Source organism: Erythrolamprus reginae, chromosome 7, assembly GCF_031021105.1.
Source record: "Erythrolamprus reginae isolate rEryReg1 chromosome 7, rEryReg1.hap1, whole genome shotgun sequence".
NCBI lineage: Eukaryota > Metazoa > Chordata > Lepidosauria > Squamata > Dipsadidae > Erythrolamprus > Erythrolamprus reginae.
In genome coordinates, this window is record NC_091956.1 from 71697916 (window position 1) to 71718267 (window position 20352).

At 40.1% G+C, this 20352-nt stretch overlaps 1 protein-coding gene across 1 annotated transcript in view; it reads right to left on the bottom strand.

Moving 5' to 3' along the window:
- Positions 1-20352, bottom strand: part of IQCM (IQ motif containing M) — a 154554-nt gene that overhangs the window by 53440 nt on the left and 80762 nt on the right. Inside the window, exons 8-10 of the mRNA XM_070758155.1 lie at positions 15188-15377; positions 10688-10832; positions 6422-6556 (exon numbers count right to left, since the gene is read on the bottom strand). Of these exons, the coding sequence (XP_070614256.1) occupies positions 6422-6556; positions 10688-10832; positions 15188-15377 (470 nt within the window). The remainder of the gene's footprint in view (positions 1-6421; positions 6557-10687; positions 10833-15187; positions 15378-20352) is intronic.

The following is a 20352-nucleotide window of genomic DNA, read 5'->3' on the forward strand; positions in this document are numbered from 1 at the left end:
AGCTAAGTATCACAGGACTGATAAGGGACTTGTACAAATTACCAGTTTGTTTGGAGACGAGTGCTCTTTGCTATACCAAAAGAGGGCTTAGTTTAAGTGAATTTTCATTATAAAGAACATTGTTTTGAATTTTCAAACGTGTGTGTGTCTGAAATTTGTACTTGTGACTTTTTGGGAGGAGTGTACCAGAGAGCCCGACAGAACACTATCTAACTGCAGTTTCATAGTATTGGGATTTGTATGAACCCAATTTATGAGTAAATGTGATTGTTCCATCAAAAATCTAACTTCCATGAATACTAGCATCCAGTCCCCATTCTAGGCAAAAGTCTGCTTTTCAGAAGAATGTCAAAAATTTCAACTTCACAGTCAATCACACCAACTGAAATTCATCAATTACATATAAGAGAAGCTTTGGATAGCTTTTCAAAATTATAGTGACTCATGCAGACTACTCTTATTTCATGAAAAGAATGCATTACATTCGGCAACCAAGTTATCCAATTCATTAGTGTGCATTCTTCACATGATGTACAACATACTTCTTGAAATTGTTTTACAACTGGACTCTAGGGCACTTAAAAATAATGGCAATCAGTAGAATTAATTTCTTAGTAAATATAAATAGGATTAGGCTGCTAGGCTGATGGATTTCAGTTTAAAAAAAAAACCTATTCAGCTGCAATGAGAAAAATGGTATAATGGCCTTAAAATACCAGCAGAAAATCCTGAATGACATGAACACAAATTAACATTAGGCGAATAAAGCAATTTTCAAGGACCAGGGAAGTGTTTCTAGGAGGTCATAGGAGGCCAGGTGACTGTGCTATCTACTGTATATGGAAAGGCCCTTTGATGGTCTCTCTCAACTGGAAAGCATGTTCATGTGACAAAATACAGTGGTACCTCGACATACGAGTTTAATTCGTGCCAGAGCTGACCTCGTATGTCGATCATCTCGTATCTCGAACAAATGCATTTAGATTTGGCTTTTCACGTGGAGATAACTGGAAAAAATGGAATTCTTGCGCCACCTAGTGGACGCTCGGCTCGTATCCCGAATTTGAGCTCGGGTGTCGAACAGAAGTTTTGCTCGCGTCGCAGCTCGTAACTTTAAATACTCGCATGTGGAGCAGCTCGTATCTAGAGGTACTACTGTACAGACATTTTGGAATTTGAAAATGTTTTAAAATTACACTGAAAATGCATTCACGTACTATGCATGTGTTCATCCAGAAAGGCTATGAGAAGCTATTTATTCATTTTTAGATATGCAATCTCACTTTTCCATTCATTCAGAACAAGGGTGGACAGCAGACAGGATGGGGTGGAAAGCAGTTCTACTGGTGGAAATGAAGATGTGTGTGCAGCTCCAGCTGATCGGCGGCTGTCACTTTCTGGATTACTGGTCTCGGCTTGGCTCTCCTTTTTTTTCTCTGCTGCTGCTGTTGTTGCATCTGCATTCCTTGTTTTTTTCCCTCTTTCCTCCTTCCTGGCCTCAGACGAGCTTCCCTCTCTCCTGCCCGGCTCCCCTCCAGCCTCACGCGGCCACCTCCCGCCCCCAGAAGCGTGGGTGGAAGCAGCACTGGCAGCATTTATGCTTCTGGCATCACCCGTTCGCCTAACTACTCAGCTTGAGGCGGGGAGGGTCACCCAGGAAGGAGAGCGCGGGAAACATGAAGCAAATTGTCAACCCAGCGAGCGACACTGATAAGCTTGTAAATCGAGGACTTAACAGTTCACTTGAACAATGATGACTGTTCAAGCCACTTCCATCTGGTCACATGGCCGGCAAGCCACTCCTATGGAGTCACATGACCATTAAGCCACACCCACAAAATAAGCCACACCCACAGTGTGGCAGTAAAATTTTTGGCTGCCCATTACGGATTCAGAGTAATAAATAACAGGAGCAAATAAAAAATGCAAGATGAAAAATAGAAAAATAATGCTCCTTAATGCTTTCCAAGTTTGAACGTTACCTGCTGACATTTTATTAGCTAAGTAATATAGGTAATTCGGTACCTGCATAATTAGATTACTTAGTCATGGAAGGAAATGTCTATGAGCAAACCACCAATCTCTGAGAGCACCAAGGATTCTTCGCTTCTATAATCTCTTCTATAAATAATATAATTAAATTACATACTCTAAAATTATTAACATTAAATGTGTGGCTAAGGAAAAATCCCTTAACAGCTCTTCTAAAATCAAACAGAGTACTTGCTAAATGAAATCCTCAAATAAGTGGTTTTGAAAGAATGGAGAAGAATGTCTCTTCCAAGCATGGAACTATGAGGGGGCATGTATAACACATATACAGAATTAGATTTCACAATACCTATTCACTACCATTTATAGGGTAGATTAGTTCAGCCCATATACCAAAAGATAGGTAACAATTGCTCTCCCTTGCAGCTTTCTGATTGCCCCAAATAAAATATAAACACATGGCCATCATCATAGTTCCCTCTAAGCTGAGCAGTGAGCAATCGCTCACTTAAAAATCATCATCAACTCAGAGTTTTCCAAACCTGCCCAGAAGCCGAGAGGGAAAGAGTGAGAGGGAAGGAGAGAGAGAGGAAGAGAGGGAGAGAGAGAAACAGATAGAAAAAAGAGAGGAAGAAAAAGAATGGGAGTAAGGAAGAGAGAAAGAAAATCAAAATCTAGTTTGAAACTAGCTCAACGATTTAAGTGGCATTTTGATATTGATAGAGTTGCCCTATTATGAGCTCACTGTTATAGACACACAGTACAGTATTTTATTTTGAAATTCTTGGAGGCAAAACAGGGTGGGTTTTTTATTTATTTAATTTGTTTGTTTCTTTGTTTGTTTGTTTATTATTTCTGTGCCGCCCAGTCCCGAAGGGACTGCCGCTCACACACTATACTTTTCTGCCCACCCCAAAACAAAATTAGAGGTAACACTGGCCATCATATCTACTTGTTCTGTCAGGCTCTCTGGTGGAATACTCCCAAAAATTCACAGGTACAAATTTCAGACACACACACGTTTGAAAATTCAAAACAATGTTCTTTATAACGAAACTTCACTTAAACTAAGCCCTCTTTTGGTATAGCAAAGAGCACTGGTCTCCAAACAAACTGGTAATTTATACAAGTCCCTTATCAGTTCTGTGATACTTAGCTTGCAGCTGTGAGGCAATTCACAGTCCTTCTTCTTTCACAAAGTGACACACACTTTGCTCTGGGTTAGTTTCAAAGCAGGGAAAAATCAGCACACAAAAAGTCAAACTCAGTAACACAGTCATGAAACACAACGATCAAATAATCCTCCACAATGGCCAAACCCACAGGCTGCTATTTATAGCAGCCTCACTAATTACCACAGCCCCACCCAACCACAGGTGGCCTCATTTTCTTTGATAATAATCTCTCAGTTGTTGTTGCCTATGCATCGCTCTCCACATGCCTGGCTGTATCATTAACTCTTGTTCTGAATCCAAGGAGGAGCTAGATAATTGATCTCCTTCTGAGCTGTCTGCCACACTCTCCTCCTCCCTGTCACTCATGTCTTCTTGGTCAGAGGAGCCTTCATCATCAGATTCCACCGGGGACAAAACAGGCCTGCAGCATGTGGATGTCTCCCCCACATCCACAGTCCTTGGGGCAGGAGCTGGGCCAGAGCTAACCACAACACTACTTATAGAAGAAGTGCTTGTTCTTTGAGTTTGGGTAGATTACTTAGTTTATAACTGGGTGTGATTATTCCAGACCTAGTGGGGAAAAAGCTAAAACTTGTTTTCATTACTTCAGGATGAAGGCAGGACTTTGTTTTTTCTTGCTTATGCTACAAAAGTATGGTGTTTTTTAAAAAAAAATATTTTATTTATAAAAATTCAGTATAAAAATCATATAGTACTAGAAAAATAACAGAAAATCTTTAAAATGAAACTAAGCAAAATAATCTATTACTCTAACGTTTATTCTTTCTCTATTTAGACATATTATTTTGTTTGGATATAAGAGCTGATTGCTCCCACAGCTGCAAATGTGGAACCCAAAACTAATTTAATGGGTAATGCACTATATCTATTTAGATATACACACAGAGAGATTAGTCTTTAAGACAAACATATACTTTAATCCTGGTTAATAATGTATTTTTGTTCTTGGATTTCTTACACATTTACAATGCTTGCCCCAGAGTAAGTAGATTCATGTATAGTTTTCTTTACATTAATAACATTATTCCATTTGTACATAAACTGAAACTATGATCATTTTTAGACAGCAACCCTCTGTAAGTGTGTAAATAGTTCCCACAGAGTTGGCCTTCTCCGGGTCCCGTCAACTAAACAATGTCGTCTGGCGGGTCCCAGGGGAAGAGCCTTCTCTGTGGTGGCCCCGACTCTCTGGAACCAGCTCCCCCCAGAGATTAGAACTGCCCCCACCCTCCTTGCCTTCCGTAAACTCCTTAAAACTCACCTCTGCCATCAGGGATGGGGGAATTGAGACATTCCCCCTCCCTCCCCCCGGGCCTATATAATTTATGCATGGTGTGTCTGTGGGTATGTCTGGTTTGATAATGGGGTTTTTAAATGTTTTTTAAATTTATTAGATTTGTTATGAATTGCCTTATTGTATGCTGTGAGCCACTCCAAGTCTACGGAGAGGGGCGGCATACAAATCTAATAAATAAGTAAGTAAGTAAGTAAGTAAGTAAGTAAGTAAGTAAGTAAGTAAGTAAGTAAGTAAGTAAGTAAGTAAGTAAGTAAGTAAGTAAGTAAACAAACAAACAAACAAACAAACAGAAATGTATAAACAACCATAAAATTCAGTAAATGTGAAATTGAAATAAATGACTAAAACATTCCACACTTGAAATAAAAATCTGAAAGGAAACAGAAACCCAGCTCCCTGCCCACAGCAGATATTTTGGTACGCATTAAGAAAGACTGGGCCAGCCTATTTACAAGACAAAAGACCTCCAATTCCAGGGTGATGGGATTAAGACATGACCACTCAGGACATAATAGGACTAGCCCTCTACCAATCTAGCAGCAGGGTTTACTGCATTTCAAATTTTCCTAAGGATATTGCATCACCCATAGCTTCTCTTGAGTTCTGCCCGTAGTTCGCGAGAGCGAATACGTTGGAGGAGAGAAAGATCTGGTCTGGATCTGAGTTTGTTGAAGGACTTGTTATTTGTGGCAATGTGGTTAATGGTCTTGATGAATTGCTGTTTTATTTGTTCATTTTTGCAGACTACTTTGCAGAAGCGGGGAGCTATTGAGCCATCGTTATACTTGTGCTCAGGTCCAATTCTGGTAACTTCCAAAATGTCTTCTTGGGCGATTGTTTGTGTATGTGAGTGATGTAGGTGGATGATATTTCTTATTCTTGTTATATCTGATTCATGACTTTCATCAAGACCAAAGAGAATAGCATTCTGGCGTTTTTGTTCACATTCCATGGCATCCTTGACTAGGGTAGAGATATCAGTGGTAGAATTAGTGGGTTTTTGAAGTATTGGAAGTGGTTGAGGTTGAGGTTGGGGTGGTGGAGTGGTGAGTGGTGAGTGGTATTTTGTCGGGTGGGTTCAGTGTTTGGATATTTTTCTCCATGGATGAGAGTCTTGATTCAATACTTTCTGTGAATACTTGTTGTGTTTTGAGAAGTCTCAGTTCAATACCAATACCAGCAAGGTTCAACCAAACTTATCTCAGACAACCTCAGCTATGACCCCTGCATAGCCTCACGGGAGTCTGACAGCAAGAATATATATTCTTGCACAAGAATGAGAAGCTCAAGTTCGAAGCCCAAGGGAGGGTATAAATACCTCTCACTCTCCACTCCATGTGGTCAGCTGCCCAGGACATCTCTCTACTTGGAATTGAACCAGATGGATATTTCTTCCAACACAACAATAGATTGTAAAGTGTTCTACATTTTATATAAACAGAGAATTGCATAGCCACGGAGAGGAGTAAATCAGCCCCTTGTACTCAAGGTCTCATCAAAATAAAAGGTGTAACAGTCTCCTTCTGTTTGTGGTACAGGAAAATATGCAAATGTAGCAGAACAAGGACGTTTAGGAATGTTTCCAAAACTCTCATACTTCAGCTCTTGAAGATCTGGATCTTTCTCATATACTGTAGTTTTAATTTTGCACCTCGTGTAAGCTGCCCTGATAATGTGTTGAAGAGTAAGATGAAAATATCAAAATGGTAAAAGTTTTAAAAATAACTATGGTGTTTAAGGAGCTGTCACTTAAGTGAGGGTGGTTTTTACCCACAACTTCTTCAAATAAGTAAACTCTAAATATCAAATAAATAAGATATTCTTTATTTATTGGTATTACCTAAAAAATGAAGCACCCTTTTAAAGTATCATTTGCCTAAAAATGCCTTTTGCTATATTTCTACATAATCTATAAACTATTGTACAAATCTCTTACCTTGCATCACTAGATTTGTTGCAGTATTAATTTCCTTTTGTGTTGGAAACCGGCCACAGTCTCTGAAAAACTTAGGGAGCTCACTTCTATCCATTTCTTTCCAGGCCACTTTCTTTATAAATATAGTTTCATAAACTAGGAGACAAAATAATATATGGAACAAAAAGCCTCATTTTGTTGTTATATTTGCATTGTTTGAAGTTTTGCATCCAATTTATCATACATGCTTTTCTTTAATATGCCTCTGTATCATTTCTAAGAGAGAGAGAATGTGTCTCATATCCAATTGGAAGTCATGATTCTGTAAAAACAATCTCAAATATTTGAGACTGAATCATGTTTCCCCCTCTCACCCCACAAAAAATCCTTAATGAAGAGATAGTAAGCCAAATTCAGGAACATTCTTCCAAAGTTGGTAAAATTGTCTCTCCTTATCTCATTTATCTTTTCTTCCTTTCAAATTTGTTCACCTATACTTTTATATCTTTTCTTCTATTTGTTTCTTTAGTTATATTACTGCATATCTATTCTCTGCAATGTATTGGACTAACTAACTAACTAACTAACTAACTAACTAAATAAATAAATAAATAAATAAATAAATAAATAAAACAAAAATCTAAAGTCATAGATTGCCACTTAATCCAAATGTACAGTCCACATTTGGTACTTAAACCTTAGGACTTGGCATTGTTAAACAAAATTTCTGAGGACATTCTTTGGACCTGATCTGAGCAGAGTACGTTTGTTAATGTTGTTAGTCACAAAGTCATGTCCGACCCATCGTGACCCCATGGACAATATTCCTCCAGATCTTCCTGTCCTCTACCATCCTCTGGAATCCACTGACTGCTCAGTGACTCCATCCAACCACCTCATTCTCTATCGTCCCTTTCTTCTTTTGCCCTCAGTCTTTCCCAGCACTAGGCTCTTCTCCAGTGAGTCCTTCCTTATCATTAGGTGGCCAAAGTATTTGAATTTCATCTTCAGGATCTGGCCTTCCAAAGAGCAATCAGAGTTGATCTCCTCTAGGACTGACCGGTTTGATCGCCTTAGAGTCTAAGGGAGTCGCAGAAGTCTCCTCCAGCACACCTGGAGAAGTCCGTCTATATTACTCATTAAATAGTGCAGTGTTTTTTCATTTATTTTATTTATTCATTTGTCCAATACACAAATACATAGGAAGAAAAATAGATATGTAGTAATATATATAAGAGTAAAGTGAACTTAGAGGAGAGGATATATGAAAGAAAGAAAATATATATGATAAGTGAGAGAAAGGAAAGACAATTGGACAGGGGACGAAAGGCACACCAGTGCACTTATGTATGCCCCTTACTGGCCTCTTAGGAACCTGGAGAGGTCAATCGTGGAGAGTCTAAGGGAGAAATGTTGGGGATTAGGGGTTGACACAATTGAGTCCAGTAATGAGTTCCACGCTTCGATAACTCGATTGTTGAAATCATATTTTTTACAGTCAAGTTTGGAGCGGTTCGTATTAAGTTTGAATCTGTTGCGTGCTCTTGTGTTGTTGAGGTTGAAGCTGAAGTAGTCATTGGCCGGTAGGACGTTGCAGCATATGATCTTGTGGGCAATACTAAAATTGTGTTTTAGGCGCCGTTGTTCTAGGCTTTCTAGGCCAAGGAATTGCTAGTCTATTTTCGTAAGATATTCTGTTTCGAGTGGAGGAGTGAAGGGCTCTTCTGGTGAAATATCTTTGGACATTTTCAAGGGTGTTGATGTCTGAGATGTGGTATGGGTTCCAGACAGATGAGCAGTAGTCTAGGATGGGTCTGGCAAAAGTTTCCATGTGAGCCTGAAAATACATCCTTCTTTAAGGAGAAGAGCCATTGACACCTCAAAAAAGGTATGACCTTAGAAATGAATAGCAGAAACGTGTTATGCTGACATCTTACTTATTCCTAACTGTTTTCAAAATGTGTACAGCTCTTCTAAATGTATATTGTTAAGAAGACCTATTTTTTTGTTGTGAGAGATCTTGATTATTTTACAAGATATATCTACTGTCAGTTCTGTCAGGAGTAGATGCTTGTGCAAGATATATCTACTGTCAGTCCAAAGACGGGCTACAAGAATGGCGGAAGGTCTTAAGCATCAAACGTATCAGGAAAGACTTAATGAACTCAATCTCTATAGTCTGGAGGACAGAAGGAAAAGGGGGGACATGATCGAAACATTTAAATATGTTACAGGGTTAAATAAGGTCCAGGAGGGAAATGTTTTTAATAGGAAAGTGAACACAAGAACAAGGGGACACAATCTGAAGTTAGTTGGGGGAAAGATGAAAAGCAACATGAGAAAATATCATTTTACTGAAAGAGTAGTAGATGCTTGGAACAAACTTCCAGCAGACGTGGTTGATAAATCCACAGTAACTGAATTTAAACATGCTTGGGATAAACATAAGATAAAATACAGAGAAGAGACAGAAAAGTTCGGGATGTGAAACGGAATGGTCTATTTCAGAATTAGGCAAAGTTGGCTCAGATACATTAAAGTATCTGACATATCTGCACATGTCTCACTAAATTGCACTGCAGATTGCTTGTTTGTGTTTGTGTGTTTTATCCTTGGGGGGGGCAGACTTATACCTCAGTGTACTCTTGGGTTTAAAGGGTGCATGTATCTTGTGTTCATGTAAAATTCTCTGGAACTATTCTGATATTCCTGCAATGAAAGAGTACTGAAAGAGTACAGTAGTAGATGCTTGGAACAAAATTCCAGCAGACGTGGTTGGTAAATCCACAGTAGCTGAATTAAAACATGCCTGGGATAAATATATATCCATCCTAAAATAAAATACAGGAAATAGTAAAAGGGCAGACTAGATGGATCATGAGGTCTTTTTCTGCCGTCAATATTCTATGTTTCTATGTTCAATTAAATGGGCACAACATTTTAGAAAGGTTGTTTGTCATTAGCTTGCACATCAGAGGCATAACGTTTAAACTTATACTCAGTTATCATTGCAGGGAGTCAAGTATGATATACTAATGTCTTTGGACGTTGCCAAATAGTGCATCAATTCTGAATGAAAACATTGAGACAGAAGTGGATGCTAAATGGTTTTCTTGCCACTTCTTGTTTGTAATTTTGGCTATGTTGCCTCTTGTCAATACTTTGCCAAGGTTGTTTTTTGGAGTCCAGCTAAAGTTTCTCAGACAAGGAAGTACAAGAAGGAGAGAAGGTCAAGAATGTTAGCATGCTTCTTTCTGGTTTGTTCGTTTGCTTGCTTGCTTTTTTTTGGAGATGTCTGAACTTCTACCTTTTTGGTATTTTAGTCCAGAGATCTGCACCGAAACACAGAAAGCTGCTAGCAACACAAAGTACTCTGCCAGAACACAGTTTTACAACTCAGTGGTCAGAAAAATAGTAGTAGTATTTTACCAAGATATATTTATTTTATTTATTTATTTATTTTGTCCAATACACAATGAGGGTTTTAGTGGGTATATATCTATATACACATAGTAAAATACATAATGAAGGTTATAGAGGAGATACTCATAGTAAATTATATCTAATAAAGAACAGAAAAGAAGATATAGTAATAGAACATATCAATGAAAGAATAGAAGAGGAGATATAGGAAGAAAGGTATAGGAGATAAAGGAGAGCAATAGGACAGGGGACGGAAGGCACTCTAGTGTACTTGTACTCGCCCCTTACTGACCTCTTAGGAATCTGGATAAGTCAACCGTAGATAATCTAAGGGTAAAGTGTTGGGGGTTTGGGGATGACACTATGGAGTCCGGTAATGAGTTCCATGCTTCGATAACTCGGTTACTGAAGTCATATTTTTTACAGTCAAGTTTGGAGTGGTTAATATTAAGTTTATTATTATTTATTTATTTATTATTTAGATTTGTATGCCGCCCCTCTCCGCAGTTTAAATCTGTTGTGTGCTCTTGTGTTGTTGTGGTTGAAGCTGAAGTAGTCGCTGACTACTTCAGTATCCTTACTGCGTATCCTTACTGCGCAGAATCTAACAATTACTCAGATGATACATTTAAGTGAAAATGATACATATATTTGGGGTTCCTGCAGAGAAAACATGTGCTCTAGCATTAAACTATGGTGTATCTCCCCAAATACCTCATTTATATTACTAATTCTACTAAAAAAAAGACACGGCCTTTCAGATAATGCAAGCAGCCTCAATTGAAGAGTATTAAATAGTTTTTGAAATAGTTAACAGAGATATGGTAAGAATCATCTCAACAGATTATTCTGAATAATACATACGCATTTTATTATCAAGCCAGTCTTCCACTTGTTCAAATATTAGTGGTGTAGTTGTATCCAAAATGCCACAACGCCGCTTAAGTCGATACATCATTCTCCGATAATCCTTTATAACAGCTAATATATTTGGTCCATGATTCTTAGCCTGTAATTACAAATATAGCATATTTTTCAGAGTATAAAACACATCTTAGTCTTGGGAGAGGAAAACAAGGAAAAAAGGCCTCTGCCTCCCAGCAATTTCCCAAAACACAGACAGCAAACAGTACATATAATGTACACTATTTGCTGTGTATTTCTATGCATTCATTCATTCATTCATTCATTCATTCATTCGTTCGTTCATTCATTTACAGTGATACCTCATCTTACAAACGCCTCGTCATACAAACTTTTCGAGATACAAACCCGGGGTTTAAGATTTTTTTGCCTCTTCTTACAAACTATTTTCACCTTACAAACCCACTGCCACTGCTGGGATGCCCCGCCTCCGGATTTCCGTTGTCAACGAAGCACCCGTTTTTGTGCTGCCAGGATTCCAATGAAGCTCCCCTCCATGGGAAACCCCACCTCCGGACTTCTGTGTTTTTGTGATGCTGCAGGGGAATCCCATCAGTGCAAAAACGGGCGCTTTGCTGGCAACGGAAGTCCGGAGGTGGGGTTTCCCAGCAAGGGGAGCCTCAGCGAAATCGCAGCATCGCAAAAACACAGAGGTCCGGAGGTGTGGTTTCCCATGGAGGGGAGCCTCAGGGGAATCCCAGCAGCGCAAAAACGGGCACTTCGGCTGGCAAAAGGGGTGAATTTTGGGCTTGCATGCATTAATCTCTTTTCCATTGATTCCTATGGGAAACATTGTTTCGTCTTACAAACTTTTCACCTTAAGAACCTCGTCCCGGAACCAATTAAGTTTGTAAGACAAGGTATCACTGTATTTACTTACTTAATTACTTACTTACTACTTACTTAATTACTTAATATTGCTTGCTTATTTATTTGTTTGTTTGTTTGTTTGTTAATTACATATTTCTTATATATTGTATTATTATTGCATTTATTTTTGTTGTGAGCCGCCCTGAGTCTTCAGAGAGGGGTGGCATAGAAATCCAATAAATAAATAAATAAATTTATTTATTTATTGGATATTTATGCCACCATTCTCTGCAGACTCAGGGCAGCTCACAACAAAAATAAATACAATAATACAATATACAATGTTACCTCTACCTAAGAACGCCTCTACTTACGAACCTTTCTAGATAAGAACCGGGTGTTCAAGATTGTTTTTGCCTCTTCTCAAGAACCATTTTCCACTTACAAACCCGACCAGAAAAGGCAGGGAGAAGCCTCCGTGGGGCCTCTCTAGGAATCTCCTGGGAGGAAACAGGACTGGAAAAGGCAGAGAGAAGCCTCCATGGGGCCTCTCTAGGAATCTCCTGGGAGGAAACAGGGCTGGAAAAGGCAGAGAGAAACCTCCATGGGGCCTCTCTAGGAATCTCCTGGGAGGAAACAGGGCTGGAAAAGGCAGGGAAAAGCCTCCATGGGGCCTCTCTAGGAATTTCCTGGGAGGAAACAGGGCCTCCACCCGCCCTGTGGTTTCCCCAATCACACACATTATTTGCTTTTACACAGATTCCTATGGGAAAAATTGCTTCTTCTTACAAATTTTTCTACTTAAGAACCTGGTCATGGAACAAATGAACTTTGTAAGTAGAGATACCACTGTATAAGAAATCTAAACTAAAAAATCAGATCTAGAAGAACCCCTGTTTATTAAACAATCATCCACATTCATTCCATATATATTCCAATCATTTATTTTATTTTATTTATTTTTTATTAATTTGTCCAATACACAAATACATAGGAAGAAAAATAGACATGTGGTAATATATATAAGGGTGAAAGTGAACTTAGAGGAGAGGATATATGAAAGGAAGAGAATATATAAGATAGGTGAAAGAAAGGAAAGACAATTGGACAGGGGACGAAAGGCACACCAGTGCACTTATGTACGCCCCTTACTGACCTCTAAGGAACCTGGAGAGCAGTGTTCCCTCTAATTTTTTGGGGGGGTGGGCGGAAAAGTATAGTGTCTGAGCAGCAGTCCCTTTGGGACTGGGCGGCACAGAAATAATAAATAAATAAATAAATAAATAAATAAATAAATAAATAAATAAATAAATAAATAAATAAACAAACAAACAAACAAACAAACAAACAAACAAATAAAAAACCCACCCTATTTTGCCTCAGAGAATTTCAAAATAAAATACTGTACTGTGTGTCTATAACAGTGAGCTCATAATAGGGCAACTCTATCAATATCAAAATGCCACTTAAATAGTTGAGCTAGTTTCAAACTAGATTTTGATTTTCTTTCTCTCTTCCTTACTCCCATTCTTTTTCTTTCTCTTTTCCTTCCTCTCTTTTTTCTATCTGTTTCTCTCTCTTCCTCTCTTCCTCTCTCTCTCCTTCCCTCTCACTCTTTCCCTCTCGGCTTCTGGGCAGGTTTGGAAAACTCTGAGTTGATGATGATTTTTAAGTGAGCAATTGCTCACTGCTCAGCTTAGAGGGAACTATGCTGGAGAGGTCAATCATGGAGAGTCTAAAAGGTAAAATGAAGTTTGAGACTGTGGACAATATATTTTTGTACTAAATAGAAAACTGTCTCTTTAATACAGAGGTCCCCAACCTTTTTTGCACCAGGGACCGGCTTTCAGCTAGACCAGTTTTCCATGGCCCGGTGGGGGGGGGGGAGCTAGCTGTCAGCGGCGCCGTAAAAGGGGCGATCAAGAGAGGAATGGGTGAATGAATGGACGGAGGGTGGGAAGGAAGGAAGGAAAAAGGGAAGGTACAGGAACAGAAGAAGGGTGCAAAGAAGCAAAGAAAGGTGTGAAAGGGGAGAGTAAGAGAGGAAGGAGTGAAAGAAGGGAATGAGGGAGGAAAGAAGGGAGGAAGAAAAAGGAAAGCAAGAAATGGAGGGAGGAAAGGAAGGAAGGAAGGAAGAAAGAAGGAAAGAGGGAAGGGACAGGAACAGAGGAAGGAAGCAAGGAAACTTATGAAAGGGGAGAGTAAGAGAGGAAGGACTGGAGGGAGGGAGGGAAGAAGGTAGGAAGGAGAAAGAAAAGAAATAGAGGAAGGAAAGGTAAAAGAGAGAAAGAAAAAGAGCAAGAAAGAAAGAAAGAGAAAGAAAGAAAGAAAGGCAACTTCAAAGAAAGGCTCACTGAGCATCTCTCACTCTCTCTCTCTTTCTATCCCTCTTTCTTTCTTTCTCTTCCTTTCTCTCTCTCCTCTTCCTTTCTCTCCTCTTTCTCTCCCCCCTCTCTCCCCCTTTCCCTCTCTCTTTCTCTCTCCCTCTCTTGCTATCTCTCCCCCCTTTCCCTCTCTTTCTCCCTCTCTTTCTCTCTCTCCCCCCTCTCTCTTTCTCTCTCTCTCCCCCTCTTTCTCTCTCTTCTTCTCACTTTCTCTCTCTTGTTTTCTTTCTGTCTCTTTTGCTTTCTCTCTCTCTCACTCTTTCTCTCTTGTTTTGTTTCTCACGCTCTTTCTCTCTCTTGTTCTCTCTCTCTTGCTATCTCTTTCTCTCCCCCCTTTCACTCTCTCTTTCTCACTTTCTCTCTATCTTGCTGTCTGTTGCTTTCACTCACTCTCGTTCTCTCTCCGTTCTTCTCAGCGGTGACGCGCGCACGCCCTGCCCGCCTCACATTTGCCGAGAGGACTTTCGCCCCGGGCTCTCAGCAAGGGGGTTTGCATGAGAGGCGGGGCCGGCGGAAGGTGATATTCAATGTCGGGGGCGCACGGGCGGTTTTGCGCGCGCTCCCTATCTCCCTGCTAGCCCACTCGGAATACGTATTCAAAATAAGAAAAGCCTTTGCCGGCGAAGGCTTTTCTTATTTTGAATACAGTATTCCGAGTGGGCTAGCAGGGAGATAGGGAGCGCGCGCAAAACCGCCCGTGCGCCCCCGACATTGAATATCACCTTCCGCCGGCCCCGCCTCTCATGCAGCCCCCTTGCTGAGAGCCCGGGGCGAAAGTCCTCTCGGCAAATGTGAGGCGGGCAGGGCGTGCGTTCCGGGTGCGGGAGGAGCTGCGGTGAAAGGCAGGAGGTGGCAGAGGAGCAGAGGGGGCAAATCGGGCGGGCGGTGGGCAGCGCGGAAAGGCCGAGGGGGCCTTGGTGCCGCGGACCGGCTGAAAACCCCCAACGGCCCGGTCCCGGTCCGCGGACCGGCGGTTGGAGACCCCTGCTTTAATAGACCAGACTATTTGTCCAAATAGCCCATTATTCTCTAAGGGCTCTAAAAACCATTGGACATTCAGAAGCGTATAGGGATTATAAATCAACTGAAATTAAACTTTTCAAACTTTGAAACTAATGTTATTTTATATAAATCAATAGTGTTCAAGTTGAAGAAGGTATTAGCTACAGTAATGCAAACATGTGAATGATATAATCCATTATAGTACATCACAATATCTTGTATTAATGAAATTCAAATACATTACCTTCTGTTTTATTCTTTTCAGTTTATTACGTTCAGACCATCCTTTGAAAAGTTTTTGAATACAGATGGCAGCTTCAACAATTTTTTCCTGCGAAGGTGCTTTTCGGAGTTTCTTAAAAGCTTCAAATATGTCTAAATGGGGCCCAATCCTTTTCACTTTCTCATTGATGATGTTAAGGTGTCGTCTTCTTCTAGAGAAGAGGAGGGAAGAGGAAGAGAAGGGATGGAGGAAGTTAGGAAGGCGTTGCTTTAAATTAAATGCAGTGCTTAGAATCAATTGCAATAACCCTGGAAACAATGGATAATTTAACATGTCAATACAACAGAGTGGAAATGGCTATAAATTGTAGAATATGAAGCAATATTGTTATTCAACCTGTGGCTGAAATCCAAAGAGACACTGAAAACAATGCTGTTTTATTTCCCATTTCTCTCTCTAATACAGTGATACCTCATCTTACAAACCCCTCGTCATACAAACTTTTCGAGATACAAACCCGGGGTTTAAGATTTTTTTTGCCTCTTCTTACAAACTATTTTCACCTTACAAACCCACCGCCGCCGCTGGGATGCCCCACCTCCAGACTTCCGTTGCCAGCGAAGCACCCATTTTTGCGCTGCTGGGATTGCCCTGAGGCTCCCCTCCATGGGAAACCCCACCTCCGGACTTCCGTGTTTTTGTGATGCTGCAAGGGAATTCCAGCAGGGGAATCCCAGCAGCGCAAAAACGGGCACTTCGCTAGCAACAGAAGTCTGGAGGTGGGGTTTCCCAGCGAGGGGAGCCTCAGTGAAATCACAGCATTGCAAAAACACAGAGGTCCGGAGGTGGGGTTTCCTATGGAGGGGAGCCTCAGGGGAATCCCAGCAGTGCAAAAATGGGTGCTTCGGCTGGCAAAAGGGGTGAATTTTAGGCTTGCACGCATTAATCGCTTTTCCATTGATTCCTATGGGAAACATTGTTTCGTCTTACAAACTTTTCACCTTAAGAACCTCATCCCGGAACCAATTAAGTTTGTAAGACAAGGTATCACTGTACTTGCAAAAGAAAACACAAATGGTCCCAATTGATTCTGGGGCTCAGCACACTGAAATAAAAATTATAAGTATGTTAATGCTTCAGAAGAACATCTACCACACTGCATAGAAAGAGAGCTTCACAAATGTGTTTAAACTCACATTTTTAAAAAACGAACCTCAATTATATTTGTGTGTGGCTATATGAAGTGTCATAAATTTACTGGGAAAACCAGCAATGTGAGAGTTCAGACAGATTAAGGAATATTGTGCAAAAGAAAGAGGTATTTGTAAGGAATATTGAAGTCTGTTTCTGAATGAAATGCATCTGGCGAGGACAAACAGCAACAGAAAATATAACCAATTGATTTATTGGGTTAAGCTGTTCTTTGGAACAGAGAAAAAGAGATTATTGAAAGAAAGGAATACACACACACAAACACACACACACACACATTTTCTAAGTCTGAAAGTTCCATTCAATATCATTTTGGAAGCTATAATGGCAGGGACAAGTTCAAATGAACTTGGACCAAAAACATATGAGAGTTATCCAGAAAGTAAGTGTTGTGGTTCATCCTGAGTCAGATGAAAGACCAGCTGCGTCTCTGCTGGCTCCATGCCCGGGGGAGGATGAGAGCGAAGAGGAAAGTGAGGAGGAAGAACGGCCTGGGAGCCCTGGGGAGGGGCTCTCTCAAGCCAGTAGCTTGGAGTCTCTGGAGTCATTAGATGACGAAGCACAAGCTGTCATTAGTATGCGACAGAGACGTATAGATCAAAGGAGGGATCAATTGAAGAAATATTATCACCGGTGAATGAGGAACACCGGGTGGGTGGGGGGTTCTCATTAGCAGGGAAGGGTTTATAAGGCAGGCAAACTCTTTCGACAGTGTGGAGTGTTATCAGAGTGGAGTTGCTGTATCTGCCTTGTCTCTCAGCGTTTCTGTTCCTGGCTCGTGGCCCAGCAGTCTTGAAGACCCGTGGGAGTTGTATGTCTGTTATCTCACCAGCCTCGTCTTGGCATTAAGGATCCTGTGTTTCTGTCTGAACAATTGCCTTCATGTATCTATTTGGAGTTCCAGTGTTTTCCTGATTTGTAAGGACATTTTCTGTTGGCTTCTTTTCTCTTTACCATTATAAAACTGTGTTTGGATTCTACCGGTGTGTCTGGCTTATCTTTTTGGATTGGTCATAGCTTCCGGAGTGACCCAGACAGAACAGTAAGGTTGCAAGATTTTTTTTAAATACAAAGAATGAATATATTTTAATAAAAGTTACATGGATTGTAGCATAGGTATTGCATTATTTTTCCACATAATCACCATTCTGTTCAATACATTTTGTCATCCGTGGGATGAGGTTTTTGATGCCTATGTCATAGAAGTCTCCAGCCGCCTTCTTCAGCCAGTTGTCACTTTGATTTCACTTTGTCATCATCAGAAAATTGTTTTCCACCAAGATATTTCTTCAATTTAGTAAATAGATGACAGTCACTGGATGCGAGAGCTGTGAGAGGAGTGGCTTAGAACATCCCAACCAAATTGTTGTGGTTGGCTTCAGGCCAGCTCTTATGGCTGCTGATTTTGACTCAGAGGAGTGGAAGACGTCTGATCACAGAAGACCCATCTGGCTGGAGGAGGAATCAGACAGTGAACCAGAAGGAGAAAGGGATGAGGAAGGAGTTGGAGACGAAGAGAGGGAAATGGAGACAGTCAGATGTCCAGCCAGAGTTTCATCTGAGTCAGATGGGGAGGACATAATGAACCATCCTATTCTCAAGGGAGAATGATGGGACACCAAGAGCAGCTGCGCAAACGCAGAAACAGATTCTAGGTCACAAGTATTAAGAATTAATGACGCTGCTGCAGCCTTGAAAAAGAGGAGGTTTGCAGATGATGGTGTGGGAGTTTATCATTCAGTGTTTGAAGAAAGACTTTGATGAATTGTGGCTTCGTGTTTGCTGTGGATATCTTTGGATGGCTTTTGACATTTAAGCTGTGAGTTATTTGGCTGACTAAAGACAGAAAGGCTTCTGTGCTGACCAGTAATTAACTCTGACCTGTTGGACTCTTAAACTAACATTATTCTGGTAGACGCCGAGGTTTTCAACTTTCTGTATATAAAGAAACCCTCTTTGATTTCTTCTTACAAGCCTGAGAATATGTAACATCAAAAACATCATCAAAAAAGCACAACAAAGAATGTTCTTTCTGCGCCAGCTCAGGAAGCTCAAACTGCCCAAGGAGCTGCTGATACAGTTCTACAGAGGAATCATTAAGTCTGTCATCTGCACCTCTATAACTGTCTGGTTTGGTGCTGCAACCCAACAGGACCGACACAGACTTCAGAGGACAATCAGAACTGCAGAATTGCTGCCAACCTGCCTTCCATTGAGGACCTGTATACTGCACGAGTCAAAAAGAGGGCGGGGAAAATATTTACTGACCCCTCACATCCTGGACACAAATTGTTTCAACTCCTACCCTCAAAACGTCGCTACAGAGCACTGCACACCAAGACAACTAGACACAAGAACAGTTTTTTTCCGAACGCCATCACTCTACTAAACAAATAATTCCCTCAACACTGTCAGACTTTCTACTAAATCTGCACTTCTATTCTACTAGTTTTTCTCATCATTTCTTTCACCCATTTCCTCCCATGTTGACTGTATGACTGTAACTTGTTGCTTATATCCTAAGATTTTATTAATATTGCTTCTTCATTGCTTATTTGACCCCTATGACAATCATTAAGTGTTGTACCACATGATTCTTGACAAATGTATATTTTATTTTATGTATGCTGAGAGCATATGCACCAAGACAAATTCCTTGTGTATCCAATCACACTTGGCCACCAAAAATTCTATTCTATTCTATTCTATTCTATAATCAAGCTAACCAGTAATGCTTTCATTTAACATCTGTCTTCTCTTATAATTCTAAATGCTTTTTTTAAAAATGAAACAGAAACAATTGATTTAAGAACATAATTTCTGGGTTTCAGGGAGTGGGTTATACTGAAAAACTTGGAGGTTCCATTGTGTGGGGGCCTTATTCAATATTTATCCCACCAGACTGCTAAACTTTGCCCTGATTCTATGTTCCAATGAGATCATATTTCTATGTTTAATTGCATTATTGCATTATTATAAATTCTATTGCATTTACATTTTAATGCTGTACACCATATGAAGATATTTTGTATTGCAGTCAGAATATAAATATTTTAAATAACTGTATCAACTCAAAATCATAATTAAAAAATAGAAATACAATTTATACTAATTTCCTTCCAAGCAATCTAGTTAAAGCAGATGAAATATGCTTCTGTTATTGTCATCCCAAATATTTACCAACTAATGTGACTTATATGAGTTCATGAATAATTCCTCATTAATTTTTATGCTGTATGTAGTCATTCACTTTTTGTGAATGACTACATACAGCATGAATGCTTCTTAATATACACATTCATATACCGTATTTAAATAGTGTTATAGAAGAGACAGATTGGGAGCACACCCAGTAACATTTCCCTGGCGTGTGTGTGTGTGTGTGCTGTTGTTTTCAATCATGTATTTCTACTTTGTTTCATTTTAAGATACAGAAAGGAGTCTAACACAGTTGCTTTCTCCCCCATTTCTTATTCAACCTATATGCCAAAATGGAAATGGGGAAGCTTGATCTTGAAGAATCAAAAATAGGGGTCAGGATTGGTGGAAGAAACATCAAGCTTTGAAATTCTAAGTAATCCTGGAAAAATCTATTTCCCACCCAAATGTTTCAAGTGTAAAATGTTTATGATATCTATATACAGTGATACCTCTAACTACAAACGCCTCTACTTACAAACTTTTCTAGATAAGAAACGGGTGTTCAAGATTTTTTAGCCTCAAGAATCATTTTCCACTTACAAACCCGAGCGTCTGAAACTGTAACCGGAAAAGGCAGGGAGAAGCCTCCGTGGGGCCTCTCTAGGAATCTCCTGGGAGGAAACAGAGCCTGAAAAGGCAGGGAGAAGCCTCTGTGGAGCCTCTCTAGGAATCTCCTGGAAGGAAACAGGGCCTGAAAAGGCAGGGAGAAGCCTCTGTGGAGTCTCTCTAGGAATCTCCTGGGAGGAAACAGGGCCAGAAAAGGTGGAGAGAAG